The sequence below is a fragment of the Callospermophilus lateralis genome, chromosome 3 (genome assembly GCF_048772815.1).
Source record: "Callospermophilus lateralis isolate mCalLat2 chromosome 3, mCalLat2.hap1, whole genome shotgun sequence".
Classification (NCBI taxonomy): Eukaryota; Metazoa; Chordata; class Mammalia; order Rodentia; family Sciuridae; genus Callospermophilus; species Callospermophilus lateralis.
Window position 1 is genome coordinate 78,778,919 of NC_135307.1, and position 21,310 is coordinate 78,800,228.

At 38.8% G+C, this 21,310-nt stretch overlaps 1 protein-coding gene across 1 annotated transcript; it reads left to right on the forward strand.

Annotated features, from left to right (window-relative positions):
• Positions 1-16,851: 16,851 nt before the first annotated feature.
• Rnase10 (ribonuclease A family member 10 (inactive)) lies at positions 16,852-19,080 on the forward strand. Its single transcript, XM_076848409.1, has 2 exons — positions 16,852-16,934; positions 18,290-19,080. The coding sequence occupies exon 2, from the start codon at positions 18,295-18,297 to the stop codon at positions 18,940-18,942; it is 648 nt and encodes a 215-aa protein (XP_076704524.1). The 5' UTR covers positions 16,852-16,934; positions 18,290-18,294; the 3' UTR covers positions 18,943-19,080.
• The last annotated feature ends 2,230 nt before the right edge of the window (positions 19,081-21,310 follow it).

Below are 21,310 nucleotides of genomic sequence, written 5' to 3' on the forward strand. Positions count from 1 at the left end.
ATAAATAAATAGGAAAATGAATTGTAAATTTTTAATATATCGATGGGGGTGGGTACAAACCCACAGACTCTAGCTATGGGAAGCAAAATTCAAGCTTCAGGAACTGTAGCAATTGTAGCTTCCACACAACCTAGGCATCATGGATCAAACTGTATCTGCCTCATTTAGAAAGGGAAAGTCTAAATTTTGGGAATTTTTTCCTATTAAGCCAGTACTGCTCAGGATTATGACAACGGCTCAGTTCTCTCTCTCTCTCTCATTATCATTATTATTATTTTTTTGTACTGAATATTGAACCCAGGATGCTTTACCACTGAGCTATGCTCCCAGGCCCTTTTTATCTTGAGAGAGTCTCACTAAGTTTCCAAGGCTGGTTTGGAACTTGCAATCCTCCAGCTTCAGCCTCCTGAGTCACTGGGATTACAGGTATGGACTGCCATGCCCCGCCACAATGACTCAGTTCTTAATTCCAAGTCAGAAATGTTTCCCCAACTTCATCCTGGCCTGAATGAACACAGTACTCATCTCTCCTGCTCCACAAGTAAACAGCTCTTCATAGTTTTGTCTCCCACTTGAGTCAGAGAGAGAATGTGTGGGGTAGGCTTATTTTTCACTGCACATATTTTTCTTGTTTGTAGTCTTATTTTGGAATTCGTCAATGTGAGATGATCTCATGAAACTGAAAGCTGTTGTACTGTTTTGTCTGATGCAGAAGCAAAGTCAAGTCTGGACGTGTGAGCTGAGGATAGGAGCCAGCGTGGCCTGGGGAACCAATGTACCTCCACCTCTTGAGATCCTTTGTGAGTGGCCATCTGGCCTTCCTTGGATGCCTTTGTTATCTCCTCTCAGTCTAAGTAGGAGAAATAGTTGAAACCTGAAGAATGTAGGTTGTAGGGACCCTTGGGGGCTGAGAGAACTAAAAAGGGTCCTTGGTTGTTAAAAGATTAGAAGCTACCAGTTTAGCTGGTATATCTTCTTTTGACTTGAGAGGCTTTTTGCCAATTGGATTAAATGTTTCCACTAAAACTTGTTTGGCCACTATCTCAAGTGGAAATATCACATAGTGACAATTGTATGGAAGTTTGGTCCTTTCTCTGTGAAATTAGTTCACTGTTTCAGCATTTTGTGGTTATTCTAAAAGCATCGTGGTTCTATGACCTATTGACCACCTTTCTTTCTTCTCCCTCTGTCCCTCATCCCTCCCTCCCTCTGGCCCTCCTTCCCTCTATCCTCCCTCCCTCCTAAGGGACTGAGCCTCAGACTTTGTGCATGCTAGGCAAGTACTCCACCACTGAACTATATTCTCAGCACTCATATACTTCTTTGTCAGTGTTCTTTTCCTTCTCACTCCTATTGTTTAGTACTATCATGCTCTTCCAATGTGTCCAGCATTCCTTACTGTGGGGTTCCCCTGACAGTCTATCTTTATATCTCCATACTTTTTTTCCTGTCTACATCAGACTTCCAAAAACAGATTTTGAGTCAGGCCCATCTGAGTTTAAATGCTGACTCCATCATTTACCAGCAGGATGATCTTGAGTATTTTTCTTAAGATTCCTAATGCTCTACCTCACAGCATCAGGACTGGATGAGATAATGTGAATAAAGTGTTTAATCCATTTTTTTTTTTTTTACTAACCCTAACAGTAGGCATTTTATAAGTGCTCGTTCTTTTTTCTTTTTTCATCTCCCAGGAGTAATGACTTTTTATGTGAAATCATACTAAAGTGATATTGACTGCAACTGCAATTAAGTATGTCAGCCCTTTCAGAAGTAATTTCATTAAATAACAAAATGGGGTTAAAAGATAAATGTTACAGGAATGTAACTCAGATGGTCAAATCTTAAACAGTGTGTGTGGGAAGAAATTTGGAGTGTGATGGGAAGAAACTTCAAGAATATTCTGTCATCAGGTGATTTTTATCTTGTGTTTACAGTGAGGTTGGCCCTGTGTGCAACTGCGGAGATGGGAGGGTGGTTTGAGGAAACATTTGTAGTCCAATGCAAATGAGCATTATCCATTCTCCCTCCTCCTTCCTGCCTCCCAGAGCCAGGCTGACTTCATTGATTCCTGATTGCAACTCGCTGTTGTGAATAAAGGATGACAAATAGAGAACTTGAGGGCCCAGTGCTTCCCACTGTCCTGGTGTCTCTCCCTGGACTCCAGTGCTGACCCCCCCACTCCCTGTCTCTACTTCAGCTCTGAGAGCATTCCATTCCATTCCATTCCATTCTACTCATTGCAATATTTGGCCACCCAGCTGTCTCAGATCTAGGGGAGCCCAGCTAAAAGGCCCATCATGGTACGGGGCTGACTTCTCAACAGTCTGAGTGAAACAATGTCCCTTGGACACTCCCTTGGCTCTTTCTTCCTTGAAATATCAGTGTTTTGCGGATTTACTCCCAGAACAGGAAAATAAATCAAAGGCAGGACAGGGAGTGGTTTGAATTACTGGCTGCCAAAAACCAAACCAAAACAAAACAAACTGCTGAACTCACCAAACCATTCCTTCCTTCCTCTCAAAATTTGCAGACTTCCTTTTTATTATAATTATGTTTTTCTCCCACATGTGTTTTTGTTTTTGAACACTTTTTAAAATCTAATTTGTTATGTACGGCAGCAGAATGTATTACAATTCACATTACATGATAGAGCACATTTTTTCACATCTCTGGTTGTGCAAAAGGAGAGTCACACCATTCATGTCTTCATATATGTATTTAGGGTAATGATGTCCATCCCATTCCACCATCTTTCCTAACCCCAGGCCCTCTCCTTTCCTCTCCCTCCCCATTGCTCTATCTAGAGTTTGTCTAATCCACCCATGCTCACCCCCCACAACCCCATTATGAATCAGCATCCTTATATCAGAGAAAACAGTTGGCATTTGGTTTATTGGGATTGGCTAACTTCACTTAGCATTATATTCTCCAACTTCATCCATTTATCTGCAAATTCCATGATTTTATTCTCTTTTAATGCTGAGTAATATTCCATTGTGTGTGTGTGTGTGTGTGTGTGTGTGTGTGTATATATATATATATCACATTTTCATTATCCATTCATCAACTTAAGGACATCTAAGTTGGTTCCACAGTTTAGCTATTGTGAATTATGCTGCTATAAACATTGATGTGGCTGTGTCCCTGTAGTATGCTGTTTTTAAGCCCTTTGTTATAGTCTGAGGAGAGGGATAGCTGGGTCAAATGGTGGCTCCATTCCCAGATTTCCAAGGAATCTCCATACTGCTTTCCATATTGGCTGCACTAATTTGCAGTCCCACCAGCAATGTATGAGTGTGCCTTTTCCTCACATCCTCGTCAACACTTACTGTTGTTTGGCTTCATAATAGCTACCATTCTGACTGGAGTGAGATGATATCTTAAAGTAGTTTTGATTTGCATTTCTCTAATTGCTAGAGATGATGAACATTTTTTCATATATTTGTTGATTGATTGTATATCCTCTTCTGAGAAGTGTCTGTTCAGTTCCTTGGCCCATTTGTTGATTGGGTTATTTGTTTTTTTGGTGTTAAGCTTTTTTAGTTCTTTGTATATCCTAAAGATTAGTGCTCCATCTGATGTGCTTGTGGTAGAGATTTACTCCCATTCTGTAGGCTGTCTATTCACCTCACTGATTATTTCTTTTGCCGAGAAGAAGCTTTTTAATGTGAATCCATCCCATTTATTGAATCTTGGTTTTGATTCTTGTGCTATATGAGTCTTATTAAGGAAATTGGGGCCTAATCTGACATGATGGAGATTTGGGCCTACTTTTTCTTCCACTAGGCACAAGGTCTCTGGTTTAATTCCTAGGTCCTTGATCTACTTTGAGTTGAGTTTTATGCATGCTGAGAGACAGGGGTTTAATTTCATTTTGTTACATGTGGATTTACAGTTTTCCCAGCAACATTTGTTGAAGAGGCTATGTTTTCTTCAATGTATGTTTTTGGCATCTTTGTCTAATATGAGATAACTGTAATTATGTGAGTTTGTCTCTGTGTCCTCTATTCTGTACCATTGGTCTACAGGTCATTTTAGTGCCAATACCATGCTGTTTTTATTACTGTTGCTCTGTAGTATAGTTTAAGGTCTGGAATAGTGATGCCACCAGTATCACTCTTCTTGCTAAGGACTACTTTGGCTGTTCTTGGTCTTTTATTTTTCCAGATGAATTTCATGATTAACTTTTCTATTTCTATGAGGAATGACATTGAGATTTTGATTGGGATTGCATTGAATCTGTGTAGTGCTTTTGGTAGTGTGATAATTTTGGCAATATTAATTCTGCCTATCCAAGAACAAGGGAGATCTTTCCATCTTCTAAGGTCTTATTTAATTTCTTTCTTTAGTGTTCTGTAGTTTTTCATTGTAGAGGTCTTTTACCTCTTTCATTAAGCTGATTCCCAAGTTTTTTTTTTTTTTTTTTTTTTGAGGCTATTGTAAATGGTGTAGTTTTCCTTTCAGAGGATTTCTCACTGACGTACAGAAATCCTTTGACTTATGGGTGTTGATTTTATATCCTGCTACTTTGCTGAATTCATTTATATTTCTAGAAGTTTTCTGGTGAAATTTTTTGGCTCTTCTAGGTGTAGAATCATATCATTGGCAAATAGTGCTAATATGAATTCTTCTTTTCCTATCCATATCCCTTTAATTTCTTTCATCTGTCTAATTGCTCTGGCCAGTGTTTCAAGAACTATGTTAAATAGAAGTGGTGAAAGAAGGCATCCCTGTCTTGTTCAAGTTTTTAGAGGGAATGCTTTCAATTTTTCTCCATTTAAAATGATGTTGGCTTGGGGGCTTAGCACAGACAGTTTTTATGATGTTGAGATGTATTCCTATTATCCCTAGTTTTTCTAGTGTTTTGAACATGAAGGGGTGCTGTATTTTGACAAATGCTTTTTCTGCATCTATTGAAATGATCATATAATTATTATCTTTGAGACTATTGATTTGATGAACTATATTTATTGATTTCCATATGTTGAAACAACCTTGCATCTCTGGGATGAACCCCACTTGATTGTGGTGCACTATCTTTTTGATATGTTTTTGTATTCAGTTTGCCAGAATTTTATTGAGAATTTTTGCATCTATATTCATTAGAGATATTGGTTTGAAGTTTTCTTTCTTTGATGTGTCTTTGCCTAGTTTTAGAATCAGGGTGATAATGGCCTCATAGAATAAGTTTAGAAGTGCTCCCTCTTTTTCTTTTTTTTTAAGAGAGAGAGAGAGAGGAGAGAGAGAGAGAGAGAGAGAGAGAGAGAGAGAGAGAGAGAGAGAGAGAGAATTTTTTTAATATTTATTTTTTAGTTTTCGGCAGACACAACATCTTTGTTTGTATGTGGTGCAACCCGGGCAGCACGCATGCCAGGCGAGCGCGCTACCGCTTGAGCCACATCCCCATCCCGCTCCCTCTTTTTCTGTTTCATGAAATAATTTGAGGAGTATTGGTATTAGTTCTTCTTTAAAGATCTTGTAGCACTCAGTTGTGTATCTATGGTCCTGGGCTTTTCTTTGTTGGTAGGCTTCTGGTGGCACCTTCTATTTCATCGTTTGAAATTAATCTGTTTAAATTGTGTATATCATCCTGATTCAACTTGGGCAAATCTTATGACACTAGAAACTTTTCGATGCCTTCAATATATTTTATTGGAGTACAAGTTTTCAAAATAGTTTCTAATTATCTTCTATATATCTGAAGTGTCTGTTGTGATACTTCTTTTTTCATCACATATGTTAGTAATTTGAATTTTCTTTCTCCTTCTCTTTGTTACCATGGCTAAGGGTTTGTCAATTTTGTTTATTTTTTCAAAGAACCAACTTTTTGTTTTGTCCATTTTCTCAATTGTTTCTTTTGTTTCAATTTTATTGATTTCAGCTCTGATTTTGATTATTTCCTGTCTTCTACTAATTTTGGTGTTTTTTTTTTCTTTTTCTATGGCTTTGAGATATAATGTTAGGTCATTTATTTGTTGACTTTTTCTTCTTTTAAGGGATGAACTCCATGTAATGAACTTTCCTCTTAGTATTGCCTTCATAGAGTCCCAGAGATTTTGATATGTTGTATCAGTGTTCTCATTTACCTCTAAGAATTTTTTTAGTCTCCTCCTTGATGCCGCAAACGTCCTTTTTATAATTTCCTTCCCCTTCAAAGTCTACGTGTGTGTGTATGTGTGTGTGTGTGTGTGTGTAGTTGCAGGAACTTTCAATCATGCAGAACTAGAGAAAATAGTATAATTAAACCTCAAGTTCCCATCACATGCAATTTCAACAATAATTAGTATTTTGCCCATCTTGTTTCTTCTTACTTTATTATTTTTATAATTTATTACTGGAATATTTTAAAGCTAGGTGGGAATTTATTTTTAATGGATCCTCTGCCTCCCTAGTGTTAAAGCTGGAGGCTGAGCAGAGGAAACTGGGCTTGGTGATTTCAGCTCCCTCCCTTGGTTGCTAGCTCATGGTTAGAATCATGGGCAAATGCTAATTCATAACCTGATATTCTTTTGTCCTAATGAATACTGTTGACTTTCCTCTTTATTGTAGACACTGTGTTTGACACTGAGGACAAGAAGAAAAACAGGATAAGAAACTAAGTTCACTGGGAGATGTGGGGGGTTGGTAAAAGGGTAACACTGAAAATTTGGCCCAATTATTTCCATAGGTGATCAGGAGTGTTAACTTTCCATGTAGAACTCCTTCTGTGTGCTTTGTTAATCTAGAGCCATGTAATATTGACAAGGTCACAAAATGAATTTCTTCCTATAAGCTTTTGTAAGTAGTGTCAGATGGAACTATTAGGAATTGACCCTTGGGTGCTTTACCTTTACCAATGAGTTACAATTCCAAGCCCTTTTTATTTTTTATCTTGAGACAGGGTCTTGCTAACTTGCTTAGGGCCTTACTAAATTGCTGATGTTGGCCTTGAGCTTGAGATCCTCCTGCCTCAGCCTTTGAGCAGTTGGGATTAAGAGATGTGTGCCAACACACCACCACCCAGCTAAAATAATATTCTAGTCAAATAACTACAAATTTTGTTTATCACTTCATTCAGTTTTTTTATCACTTCATTCAGGGTAATACAGAACTATCTTTATTTAAAAATACATTTAAAAAAACAAAAACAAAAACAAGTATTAGTACCTAGCACTTAGGTACTAATAACAAATTGATTACATAGGGCCTCTCAAGAACTGGATTCTCCACCTGAGATGACACACACCAAAGCTTCCCAATAACTGCTTCAAATGTGTCAAATTCACACTTGTCCAGTTTTATATAATTAATTTTTATATGGTGGAACTTGAGTTAACAGCCTAATGGAACTATCTGCTTTTTGACTAAAAAGTTCTAGAAATCTTGTTCCAAAAGTTTCTAAGAGGTGTTAACTCAAAAGACTATATCCAAGTGTGTGCCTTAAAGAGTCAATAGTCTGAAGTATCTAGTGCTGTTCTTTTCTCTGAGGCTCTGAGATTGTCCTTCTTTATAAAAGACAAAAATTCTGGCCTGTAGTTCATAGCAACACTTTCATAGAATCTTAGAGGAAATCCAAAAACTACCTGTAGGCGATGGAACCTTAAAATGACTGTGGTTAACTTATTTCTGATAATTTTCAAATGTGAAAGGTTATGAGAAGTTCATAATAAAACAATGCAACTTTTGCCAGGTGGCAAGGCTCACATCTGTAATCCCAGCAGCTCAGGAAGCTGAGGCAGAAGGACTGCAAGTTCAAAGCCAACCTTAGCAACTTACAGAAACCCTAGGTAACTTAGTAAGACCCTGTCTCAAAACAAAAACAAGAAAAGTGCTGGGAAGGTAGCTCAGTGACTAAGAACCTCTGGGTTCAATCCCTAGTACCAAAATAAATAAATAAAGCAACTTTTAAAGAAATTTCTTTCTTTGGCATACAAAATTAAATAAGCCATTTCAAAAGATATTTTTTAGAAAAAAATATCTCTAAAGATAATTAAGCATATTTTTAAAAAGACAGCAAATATTACTTCACTCTATTAAGTAATTGAAATATTATTAAAATAGATGAACATAACTTTTATAGAGGATTCACCCAGAATGTCAGTAAGGTGGCATCCTTCCAAGTCTACACCTTGAGAAGCAGAAAACTTATTGGCAAGAGAGGATCATAGTTTTGATGAATAGGCTCATAGCTTTCTCCTTTCTCTCCTGCATTATCAGATGAAATCTCTGGGAGTTTCTTTGTAGGCTTTATTGGTTCTGGAAGTTCCTGTCACACTAGAGTGGGCTGGTTGTGGTCTATTTTATTGTTCATATATTATTAAGCACAACTCCTTCAACACGATAGAAATTTCCAAATTTACTCATGTAGAAAAAATAAGACACAGTGCAATAACATCTGTAGAGAGTAGTCCATTAGATGGATCAGGACTATTCAGGGCCTGAACAGGTTAAAAACCCAGCACAGAGGAGCTACAGTGATCAGAGGGGAGAATAAAAAAAAAAAAAGATTAGAAGGATGAAAGCATTGGCAGAGGGTGGAAGACTTGGGTTCTATGGAATGGGAGCAGGTTTGTGTGAATTTATTTTACAAATGTGAATTGTAATGATTGATTGATTGATTTTTGCCACTCAAGATTGAACCCAGGGGTTCTTGACCACTGAGCAACATCCCTAGCCTATTTAATTTGAGACAGGGCCTTGCTAACTGAGGCTGGCTTTGAACTTGCAATCCTCCTGCCTCAGCCTCCCAAGCTACTGGGACTGTTTGTTATGCACCTGACTGTTATGATTCTTTTTTTTTTTTTTTTTTGGTATGGGGGATTGAACCACCCAGCAGTGCTTAACCACTGAACCACAACCCCAGCCCTTTTTTATTTTATTTAGAGATAGGGTCTTGCTGAGTTGCTTAGGACCTCGCTAAATTGCTGAGGCTTTCTTTGAACTCATGATCCTCCTGCCTCAACCTCCCAAACTGCTGGGATTATAGGCATGCACCACCACACCTGGACTGTTATGATTCTTAATAACTGAAAATTCCACCTTATATATTCAAGATTACTTTTGACATCAATGGAAACCAGTTGTTCCATGAGGAAATGACTGCAACTGAAAACAGTTAACTATACAGGTGATATAAGAGAAGGAAAAATGGGTAGGAGTCAGCAAATCAGGGGCTCATTCTTGTCCCTGCCACCTACCACCTAGGGGACCTTGGGCAAGTCACTAAACATCTTGAGGCCTCAATTTTACTATAAAATGGGATGTCTTCTTACCTGGTAGAGAAGTTGTGAGAGCCATGTGAGATCACTTATGTACAATGTACTCAAATGTAAAGTCATCTATTAGGTCCCCAGAAATAGCACCTTTGTATGAATGAGAAGAAAATTCTTTTCTGCTGGGTGAAGTCAACTCTGTGCCAGTTTGCCTAGTTTGCTTAGCAGAGTACTGGTGAGATTTCAATCTCTTACTTCCTCTTTGCTGGTCACCCTTGAGTAGGGCATAACCAGCAGAACTGTTTTTATAAGAAGAATTCCACTACACAATCTTACAAGCACTTACTACCAGGACATCTGCTGAATATCTTCAATAGGCCAGTTCCTTTGTGTTGGTGGGTCAGGGAAAGTGACACTATGCTCTGCACACAATTGAGCACTCTGGGAATCTGATGAAGGACAGTGTTTACATGTTGGATCATCCTAGGTAACGTGCCAGTCTCTAAAAAAAAAAAAAAAAAAAAAAAGCCCCTTCTTCCTGGACTTTTGTGTATGTAGTGGGCATGTGAAGGACAAAAACCCTGGAAAGGATGATAACAGCTTATTTGAGGCCTGCACCAAACTTAGAATCCTTATTATAAAAACATTGTTCAAGGGGCTGGGGTTTTGGCTCATTGGTGGAATGCTTGCCTAGCATGTGTGAGGCACTGGGTTCAATTCTCAGCACCACATGTAAATAAGTGAAAATAAATGTCCATCAACATCTTAAAAAAAAGGACATCAGCATTTCCTCCTTCTCCTGTTCCTATGTCTCCTATGCTAAGAGACTTCTCATAGCTATAGAACCTCTAGTCTAAGGCCAAGGTAGATTCTTATAGCTAATCAACCATTATTGGGCAGGAGCAACCCAAAAAGTGCAGAATGAAGGAAAAACTAGTGCATGCACAGTATAGCAGGACCCCTGCCCATTACTGATTCTTTTAACCAGTGGTTCTCAACCACGTCACTAGATCTGACCTTTCATAGCAAACATGTTGTGTGGCTCCTTTACTATCCTGAAGTGTAATTCATAGATAACAACACATTCACATGCATAAATCCAGGAATTCATTCAGAGTATGATCACTCATCATTGCACCCCGCCCCCCAATTTCTCCTTTCTCTCTTGCATTATCAGTTTTTCCTCTTTATTAGGACTTTAGTATCAACAAACAAGCTATTATTTTTTTTCCCATCTTAAAAACACAAATGGACTGGGGTACATCTCAGGGGGAAGAGAGATTACCTATAATCATGAAGCCCTGGGTTCGATTCCCCAGTGCCACAAAATAAACAAGTAAAACAAAGTGAAAAAACAAATCCTTCTCTTCACTTTCATCTAGTTTCACAAATTTAGATACTTATGTGCTGATGTTTCCCAAATTTACACCTCCAGCCCAGCCTTTTCTGAACTGCAGTCTCCTGCAGACTCTACTATATTTGGCTATCATGTGATGGTTCAACTTATAACTTTTTTATAAATATTTTTTAGTTGTAGGTGAACACAATATCTTTTTTTTATTTTTATGTGGTGCTGAAGATCAAACTCAGTGTCTCAACGTATGCTAGGCGAGTGTTCTACTCTGAGCCACAACCCCAGCCCCTTCTAATTTTTATTTATTTACTGCAGTGATGGGATTGAACCCAGGGTCTCATAAACATGAGGCACACACATTCTACACTGAGCTTCATTCCCACCCCAAAATTTTTATTTTGATATAATTATGAATTCATAGGAAGTTGCAAAATAGCACACAGAGGTCCCATGCTTCCCCTAGGGGTTACATCTTACTTAACTAACTACAATGCAATATCAAAATTGGTAAACTGACATTACCATAACATGTATGTAATTTTATTACAGGTGTTACTTCATGCAACTATCACTCACTCAAGACACAGATCTATAGACTGGGGATATAGCTCAGTGGTAGAGTTCTTCAAAATTTGAGTTCTTGCTTAGAGTGACCAAGACCCTGGGTTCAATCCCCAATGCTTCCAAACACACACAAAAACTATAGAGAAGATACAGATCTATTGCATCACCACATTTGTGATACACCTGTCTGGTCATACCTATGTTTCCACCCCCATCATCCTAACCATTGACAACCTCTAATCTGTTTTCTATGCTATATAAAAGCAATCATACAATACATGCCACTTTTGTTTTTTGATACAGGGTCTCACTAAGTTGCTTAGGGCCTTGCTAAGTTTCTGAGGTTGGCTTTGAACTTGCTTCCCCTGGTTCAACCTCCCGAGTTGCTAGAATTACACGCAGGGGTACTTTACCACTAACCTATACCCCCACCCCTTTTTTGTTTTATTAGTACATATTAACTATATAAAATAATGGGATGATTGTGTCATATTGTGGCATATCCGCACAATTATGCTCTTTCCCTTTCTCCCTTCCACCATCTTTTTCCTCCTAAGTTTCCCAGCTACTTCCCCTGACCCCCACCCCGCCTTTTTTTTCTGTCTAGATTCCACACATGAGAGCAAACCTTTGATACTTGTCTCTCTTAATCTGGTTTATTATGCTTAATATGATGCTCTTTACATCCATTTTTTCTGCAAATGATATGATTTTGTTCTTTTTGATGGGATAATATTGCATTGTATATGTACACCACATATTCTTTATCTGTTGAGGGGCACTTAGACTAATTCCATAAGTTTTCTGTTCTGAATTATGTCACAATAAACATGGGTATGCAGGTATCTCTATAGCATGAGAACTTTCATTCCTTCAAGTGTATGATGAGAATTGGTATAAGTGAGCCATATGGTAGTTCTGTTTTTAGTTGAGGAAATTCCACACTGATTTCCATAGTAGCTGTAATAATTTGTACTAATTTACATGCCTACAAACAGTGTGTAACAGTTCCTTTCCTCTCTCCCCAACTTTCCAGAATGTATTGTTTTGTTTTTGTTTGTTTGTTTGTTTTTTGCAGTGATAAGGACTGAACCCAGGGCCTCACACACACACACAGAAAACATTACCTTTGAGTTATATCCCCAGCCCTATTTTTTGTATTTTGATGATAACCATTCTGACTGGGATGAGATGGAATCTCAATGTAAGTTTTAATTTTGCACTTCTTTGATTGCTAAAGATGTTGAACAATTTTTTTTTTTTTGTATAATTATTGTCCCTTTGTATTTCTTCTTTTGAGAAGTGTCTGTTTAGTTCTAATAGACCCAACCTGATTTTCTCTTAAAATTGGGAGCCATCTCACCACAAAGCCATGAAAAGATAATTTCGGCTTTACTCTAAATTATTGCAAATTCTGAACTAGCTTGGAATATCTGCCCGTGCCTTGAACTCGCCCATGCCTGGCTCTCCCTGACCAGATAGCAGCCGTCTCTGAAACTTTAGTGAGGCCTCATCAATCTTGGCCTTCCCTGGCCAGATACCAACCCTTTCTGAGGCTCTGGTGACCTTCATAAATTCTGATGTCGGGGCCAGCAAAAATGTAAACCTTTGTGTTATGCTCGTCAGAGTTTTGTTATCTGTAACCCCCCTTTGTGTAACTTTCTGGGCTATAAAGCTGGGCTGCAAGAAAACTGTGGTGCTGTCTTGTTCCTGTGGTTTTGGGAGGGAGAGGCAGCCTGGCCGGTCGAAATAATAAGCTTGCTTTAATTTGATTTTAATTGGAGTCAGTGGTCTTTTCTTGCGTCCTGGTCTAACAGTTCATTTGCCCATTTATTGACTGATTTTTTTCAGTGTTAAAATTTGAGTTCTTCATATATTTTAATATTAACATTAATCCTCTGTCAGAAAAGAAATTCTCACTCTGTATGCTGTCTCTTCGTTCTTCTGTTTCCTTTGCTGTGCAGAAGTTTCTAAATTGATGCATCCCATTTGTCAATTCCTGCTATTATTTCCTGAACTATCAGAGTTCTATTTAGGAAGTTGTTATTTGTATCTATCTCCCCAAGGGATTCCTCTATGTTTTCTTTTATCAGTTTCAGAGTTTCGTGTCTTGTTCTCAGGTTTTTGCTCCACTTTGAGTTAATTTTTGTAGAGGGTAAGAGAAGAATCTAGTTTCAGTCTACATATGGATATCCAATTTTCCTAGCACCTTTTGTTAAAGAGGCTTTCTTTTCTCCAGTGTATATTTTTGGCACCTTTGTCAAGAATCAGATGACTGTAGCTGTATGGGTTTATTCTGTGTCTTCTATTCTATTCCATTGGTCTATGTGTCTGTCTATGCTTACCGTTTTTTGTTACTATTTCTATTTTGTTACTATGTTTTGTTTTATGTCTGTCTATGCCTACTGTTTTGTTACTATTGTTTTTGTACCCTACTGTTTTTATTACTATGGCTCTGTAGTATATGTTGAAACAGGGTATGGTGATGCCTCTAGCATTGCTCTTTTTGCTCAGGATTGCTTTGCTATTCTGGGTCTTTTGTGCTCTCACATAATTTTATGATTTTTTTCTAGTTCTGTGAAGAATGCCATTGGTATTTTGAAAGGCATTGCATAAAATCTATAGATTGCTTTTGGTCATATAGCTTTATGTATTTATTTTAGTGCTAAGTCACTGAACCCAGACCCTAGCACATGCTAGGTAAGCACTTTACCACTAAGCTACATCCCCAGCTCTATTTTTAATTTATTTTGAAACAGAGTCTCACTAATTTGCTCAGACTGATCTTGGATTTATCATCCTTCTGCTTCAGCTTCCTGAATAACTGGGATTACAGGCATGTGGTACCACACCCAGCAGTAATACGGCCATTTTAACAATATGAATTCTGCTGATCCATGAACATGGGAGGTGTTTCCATCTTCAAGTGACTTCTTGAACTTCTTTCTTCAATATTCTGTAATTCTCATTATAGGGGCCTTTCACTTCCTTGGTTAGGTTCATTCTTATTTTATTTTTTAAGCTATTGTGAATAAAATTATTTTTCCAAGTTTTTTCTTAGTGGGTTCATTACTGGTGTAAGTACATGCCATTTGACTTTTTTTTTTTTTTCTCGCTCAGTATAGTGCCCTTGATATCCTTCCAGGTTGCTGCATTTATCAATGATTCAATCTTTTTATTTCTGAGTAGTATTCTGTGGTGTACACATACTAAAGCTGGCTTGATCCTTCTCCCACTGGAGGACATTTGGGTTGTTCTCAGTTGTTGGCTAATATGCCTAAAACTGCTATTTTATTTATATTCAGGTTTTCTGCACACATACATTTTCATTGTTCTGGATTAAACACCCAAGAGTGCGATTTCTATATTGTACAATTTCTAGACTGTATGATAAATGCAAATTTAGTGTTCTAAGAATCCACCAAACTGTTTCCAGAGTAACTCCAACATTTTACATTCCTATCAGAAATGTTCACAAGATCCAGTTCCCCTGCATTCCAGATAGAATTTATAATTATCACTGGTTTTTAAATGTTAGCCTTTCTGACAGATGTGTAGGGGTCTCTCTTACCAGTCCAGAGCTCTGAAGTTCTCTCTGCATCTCTGTCCCCTTTGGAACCCTGTGAGTTCAGGTTGACCCTGCCCTCTTGGACACCCAATTCTGTCTCCTCAACTCAGGGAGACTGACAGTCTCCACCTAGGTTCTCCCTCTCAGCTGCAGCCTGAAAACTCTACAGGGAGTAAGCTAGGGGTATTGTGGGGATCATCTTAGTTGTTTCCCATCTGTCAGTGATCCCAATACAATGAGAAATAGCACATTCAGAATCTAACTCTTAAATGGATTGATTATTAGTTTTCTAATCAGGATGTCTGCTCTATCTCCCTTTCTTCCTTCCTTCCTTCCTTCCTTCCTTCCTTTCATATATTTTTACCTAACTAGAAGCCAAGAATTTTGTCATCAGAACTGCCATTACTCATCTGAGACATCAACCTCTTTAAGCTAGTTTATTTGTAAAACAGAGAGTCTATATGAGTCTTACTTCCTTCTCTGATAGTCTAGGATATTAACAGACTCTTGTAGGAGACGCAGTGAGCAGTATTGGTAGCAATCTTTAGTGTGGTGTTGGTTCTTAGTCTGTAGCTATTGTTCCTTAGTCCTTAGCTATTTCTAAACAGGAAAATGGTATTGATTGTGTGGGCAATTATCATATGTTGGTAATTGCTGTGAAATAGCAAGAACAACAACAATAGCTAACACATTTAGCCTGCAGCATCTTATGTAATATTTACAATAGCCCTATGACGTAAGTGCCACTACTATCCAAATTTAGAAGATGAGAAAGCCGTTGCCTAGAAAAAAAAAAAAAAGAATAATTCCTTTCTTCATATTCAATTAATGGTTGGTTTCCAATGATCTCTAGAAGTAACCAGAACACTCCAGTAATAAAGAAGGAAGTGAAGCCCAGATTGCTGCTGGGCTCAGCAGAGGATTCTCCACTTCCCCTTCTGTTGCAAAGAGAACTCTCCAGAGTGAATGAGCAGAATGAACACAAAAGAGGAACAACACAAGCAAACTGTGATGGTGAAATGCCACGAATTCCTCACTCAAGCAGGTAGTCAAGATTGCTGGGCTATGGTTGTGGCTCAGTGGTAGAGTGCTTGCCTAGCACATATGAGTCACCAAATTAGATCCTCAGCACCACATAGCAATAAATAAAATAAAGGCATTATGTCCAGCTACAATTAAAAAATATTTTTAAAATAAAGATTGCTTACTTGTTCTAAATTATAAACATTGGCACTGCAGAAAGTCAGCTGAATAGATCATGTGGATTACATGAGTGTTTTTCAAACTACCATTTGAAAGCTCCTGTCTGAGTGACTACAGAAAACATCCTCCCAAGAGGGCTTATTTATGCCTACAGAGGTTTTTTTATAGTGCTTTAATAATCTCCAGCATGCATTTAACAATATTATATCATGATGTCAACATTTGCTAAAGAAGAGAATCTTAGCAACCACAGCATAACCTTCCTGGTTTTATTCATCCAGCCTGTAGGGATTGATAATGATAGTGGTGCTTTGGATTATCTCTTATCTAGGGCTAAATAATTAGCTTTGTAAAATATAGGTGTTGTTATGGGCATGTGACTACTGGTTGGAGGATGGAAAGAGGAGTGGAGTGGAGGCCTGGGTAAAGGCATAGGAAAAGAAAAGTATGTGAATGTTTACAATTGACTCAAATAGTCTAGATCTTCAAATCAAGTCATGATACCATGTAAAATGTGAAAAATAAAATAACTATGTTGGACAGTTAACCCAAATGAAGGACAAAGATCTTGACATTTCAGAAATGATAGGGAAGGGTTTAAGGAAATACAGTGGGGGAAGAACATAATTTAAAAGACAACTAGTTTCGAAATTCATGCACAAGACCAGACTGCTTATAAACCACAGATGAATGGGTGTATCTCAGGAGTGGAATGATGGATTGATAAAGTAAAACTGTCTGTAATTTTTCAGGTTGGAGACATTTCCTATCCTGGAAGTCTGGAACTGAATTATTATCCAAATAGCCTTACTTCAAAGTATTTGTGGGAGTAGAAAGCCAAATTGCTTGAGTGTAATTGTTCAGAGTTGATTGGGGGAGAGGAAAGAGGAGTGGCTTAGGAAGTCATTCTGTGTTTAAGATCATAGGAACCATAGGGTCAACCATTTTTATGCAGACTAGCATCTGCTGGTTACCAAGAAGAAAACCCTGGAAGGGAAGAATTTGGGGAACTTGAAGATACAAGAACCTCTAAAGCTACTTAGGAGTGTAGGTAAGTCATGGTATTGGGTACCCTTCTCAGGGAACAACCTGAGAAGTTCTATTTTTTTTTAATTAAAACATTTTTAAAAACATTTTTATCTCATAGAAAAGTTGCAATAATAAAACAAGGGACTTCTCACTGCTCTTTATTCAGAAAAATTATTTAAAATTATTTTTCGCAAGTTTATTTTATCATTTTCTTTTTTCCCTATAAGCATGCACTTAACACATGCACACGTTAATATTTCAGTGTCTATTTACTAACAGCATGGATATTCTCTTAAATAATCTGAATTTACTTTTAAAGTTTATTGTATAAGACACTGACATAATAACATCATCAGCTTCTCCGCAGACTATATTCTAATTTTATCAACTGTCTCAATAATGTTCTTCATAGCATTTTATTTTATTTTTTCTTGTAGAGAAGGTCTCTCTTTGATAGAATGTGATACTGACCTAGCAAGACAAAGACATACTTCGTTGCCTCAGCTCTCATTAAGATCTTCATTAGTTAAGAAAGCCCCAGCAGATCAATTGTTCAGTTTTCTTTGTTTTCATTCTTATTCCATTTCTTCCCTGAAAGTACAAATCAGCAGGAATACCTAGGTAGTAGGCTATCTTTCACAGAAGAAGGAATCTGGTATGACAAGATGTAACTTTAGTAAGAATGGAAGATTGAGACTGGACATCTTAATCCTCAGTCTCAGTTGAATAGACTACAGTACTTTTTCTATTCATTTTAATCTTTTTTTTTTTTTTTTTTTTTTTTGATACCTGGGGTAGAACTTGAGCGCTTCACCCCTGAGCCATACCCCCAACTCTTTTTATCACTTTTTTTATTTTGAGACAAGGTCTTGCTAAGATGCTTAGGGCCTCACTCAGTTACTGAGGCTGGCCTCAAACTTTCGATTCTCTTGCCTCAGCTTCCCAAGGGTTTACTTGGGATTACCGGCGTGTGCCACCACTCAAGAATCTTTCTATCTTTTTTGGGAGGAAATAAATAGTAATGGGCAAAATTCAAATTAATTACTTGATTAAGAATTTAGTTATTTAAAAATCATTGGTGCCAGCTTTCTTCACTGACTCCTCATCTGTAAGTCAATTTCAGAACAGCTTTTCCTGGTTGTCTTCCCAATCTCTGGGATCCATACCTTATTACACACTAACAGGGAGTATGGTGGGGGATGGACTGAGAAATGGAAAGAGAAAGACAAAGGCTCACTGCTTTGGGAGATGGAGTCATGTGGAGAAGAAAGGGGAGACCCCAAAGCCTATGGTGTAGGATTTAGAGAGGCCACAGTCTCCACTGGTGCCAGTTTTCATCTCAACATCATGTCCTTCCATTTCCCTCTACCTGTCCAGGCAAAATGAAGCTGACTCTGGTACAAATCTTTTTCATGATGCTGCTGCTGCTGCTGGGCCTGGGGCTGGGCCTGGGGCTGGGGCTTCACATGGCCGCAGCAGTCCTGGAGGATATTGATCAGCCACTGAACCAGTTTTGGTCCAGTGACTCACAGGACAAAGTCGAGACCACTGAGGAGGGAAAAGGCACACAAGCCACAGAAAGCCTGGTGCTTAGCAACAAAGGAACAGAGCAACCTGACTCACCAGAAGAGACCTTCTCCAGTGAAGATGAGGTGGGAGGAAACAAGGTGCTCAGAGACAAGACTTTCTTGCGGAGCAACCAAGATTTTAGGGTTAGTTTGGAGGCCAGGGAATGCAATAGCATGATGGCAAACAAGGTGAAGGAGCACAATCGCAGCTGCATATTTGAGTATACATTCATCCACGAGGAAGTCAACACAGTCAGAGCTGTCTGTAACAGTCCTGTTGTTGCCTGTGACCTCAAGGGGATAAAATGTCACAGAAGCCCCCGTCCTTTCGATTTGACATTCTGCAAGTTGTCCAAGTCCGGCCAGCTCACTCCTAACTGCAATTATCTGACTTTCATTCTGGAAAGGGTCATTGTCATAACCTGTAATGGCATGAACCTCCATTTAACATCTATACAGTGAAGCAATTCGTCCTCTTCTTTCTCTTCTACCTTTTTCTTTTCCTTTTCCACTTCCACTTCTCAAGTTGCACTCCTCCTCTTAGGTAATCGTGCAGAGAATTTTCTAGGAGGAGAGGATGAACTATTCTTTATCAACATCTTCTAAAAATGTTATTCTTCTTTGCCTTAGGGACCGTCCAACATGCATTTTGTCCCTGGACTTAGAGGTGCTTAAGAGAGTAATGATGCTCAGTTTCTCTGGGTTCTCTATTTTTCCTCTCCAATCTTTGCTGTGGAAGGGGATAAATAAAGGACTGCTCCTGCCCCTCCAGTAGCCCTGGTCATTAGTCTGTTCCCTGGTCTGAGTTTGCCTTTGAGTGTGGACTGGCAGAGTTTATTTAATGCCTCTGCTTCCTATGTTCCTCCCTGCAACCCACCTCAAACCTCTACAGCAATCACTTGAGACTTCTGAGGTTTGCACACCTATACTTTTTTGCACTGTGGATGCAATTAAAGTGATTGTGTTTGTGACTGTGTCTAGAAAACCACATGGACCATGTTTCTTTCCCTGAGCCTGGAAACACAGAGCCTAGGCTTACAGGTAGACAGGTGGTACAGTGGTGCACATCAAGACAGAACATGTGCAGGGGCATGGACTGTTCTCTTTCTCTCGACTCTTCCACTTTCTCTGGATATTTTCAGAGATTCCATCAGCCCAGACTGGACACTTCTGCTTTACCAGGTAAGCAGAGGAAGGTCCTATAGAGTCAGGCAGAAGGGCTGGAGGGAAGATAGGTCAGGAGGGTGAAAACGAGAGAAGCAGAGAGGAAAAGAGAGCACCATCTTTCCAAGTTAAGAATAAAAAGTAGAAGAGTGTTCATAGTAGATGCTCATTATATGTGGGATGAATGAGGTGGGAGGAGTCTTATTCTCATTCAGCATCCTTGTCCATTTCTTTTCTTTTTCTTTTTAAATATTTATTTTTTTAGCTATAGGTGGACATAATTTATTTTACTCTATATGGTGCTGAGGATTGAACCCAGTGCCTCACTCATGCTAAGCGAGCGCTCTACCTCTGGAGCCACAACCCCAGCCCACCCTTGCCCATTTCTTGTGCTAAAGAACAAGGAAAGTTGGTGAAATAATAATTTCAGCAGATGTTTGAATTTATTTAAGAAGGGGAAAAACAAAATAAATCAATAAAATAAAAAGAAATAAAAACAAAGAACAACAACCACCAAAAACAAACAGGGAAGGGCAGGGATGCTATGGGGTTGAATACACAGAGGATGCAAGTGGCTGCCCTCAGCCTATTTCCTCTAAATTCATTTTTTTTAAAAAGTGTAGTTAGAATGCACGGGGACAGGGAAAGTTTGAGGAAATGGCTAGAAGGACTCACTGTGTGATTTGGTTTTGAGATCTCCTCCTGTTGGGGTTTTCCTCAGCTTCATCTTCATATCTGGTAATAGACCTAAGAGTCAGGAATACACATACATGGGAGATGGGAAAGAAGAAAAGTTCCATCACTCTGACCTGTCCCCCCAACTCTCACGGTCTCTGTTTTCCTATTTCCTTAATTCTTCTACTTCTTGCAGGCAGACAGCCACTTGGATGTGGTAAGATTCTCCCATTCCTCTGACTCATCTTTCCTAGCAATGGCCTCTTGTAAACAGTGCAGGGCAGGAAGTGTGTCTGCGTTTGTGGACTGCCCTGGCATTTGAGGAGTGGATGGAGGAGAGGCAGGCGGTGAGGACACAGCCAATGTAAACTCCTCTTCTTCCTGATGGGGGAGAGAAAGAAGGTTATGTAAGACAAGGGGAAAAATGAGAAATGGAATAAGAAGAGAAGAAAAAAAGAGTACAGTCAGAGTTAGAAATTTGGTAAGTAAACCCAGGGCTGTAGTACTGCGAATGAATGGGAAAGGGTTCCACGGGTGACTTCACCCTAACCAGAAGCCAAAGAGGCCACTGTACAGAGTGAACTAGTAAGAGACAGGGATAATTCCGGGATTAAAGCCTGTCTTCTCTCACTTGCAAATACAGCTACCTTCTTTTATGTGTCCCCAACTTTCTCAGGCTTTCATACTGCTCAGTGAGGACTCCCATCTCCCCATTTTGGTCTCCACTTTGTAGGAATCGCAGCCATCAGGCTTTTTCTGACTGTGGAGATAAACTCAAGAAACCAATTTACAAAATATCCTACCGGCTCCTAGTGGCTTGAGCAGGAAAATACAGCTTCTGTGGCCGAGGTAACACAGTGATAAGGCTTTGTGGATGGACCTCTCACCTCCTCTTTACACTTCCAGTGTACATGCTTGTGACAAGTCCCTGGACCTTTATCCACAGTTCCTGAATTCCTAAAATTCTAAAAATCAAGTTTTGTTTTTTTTT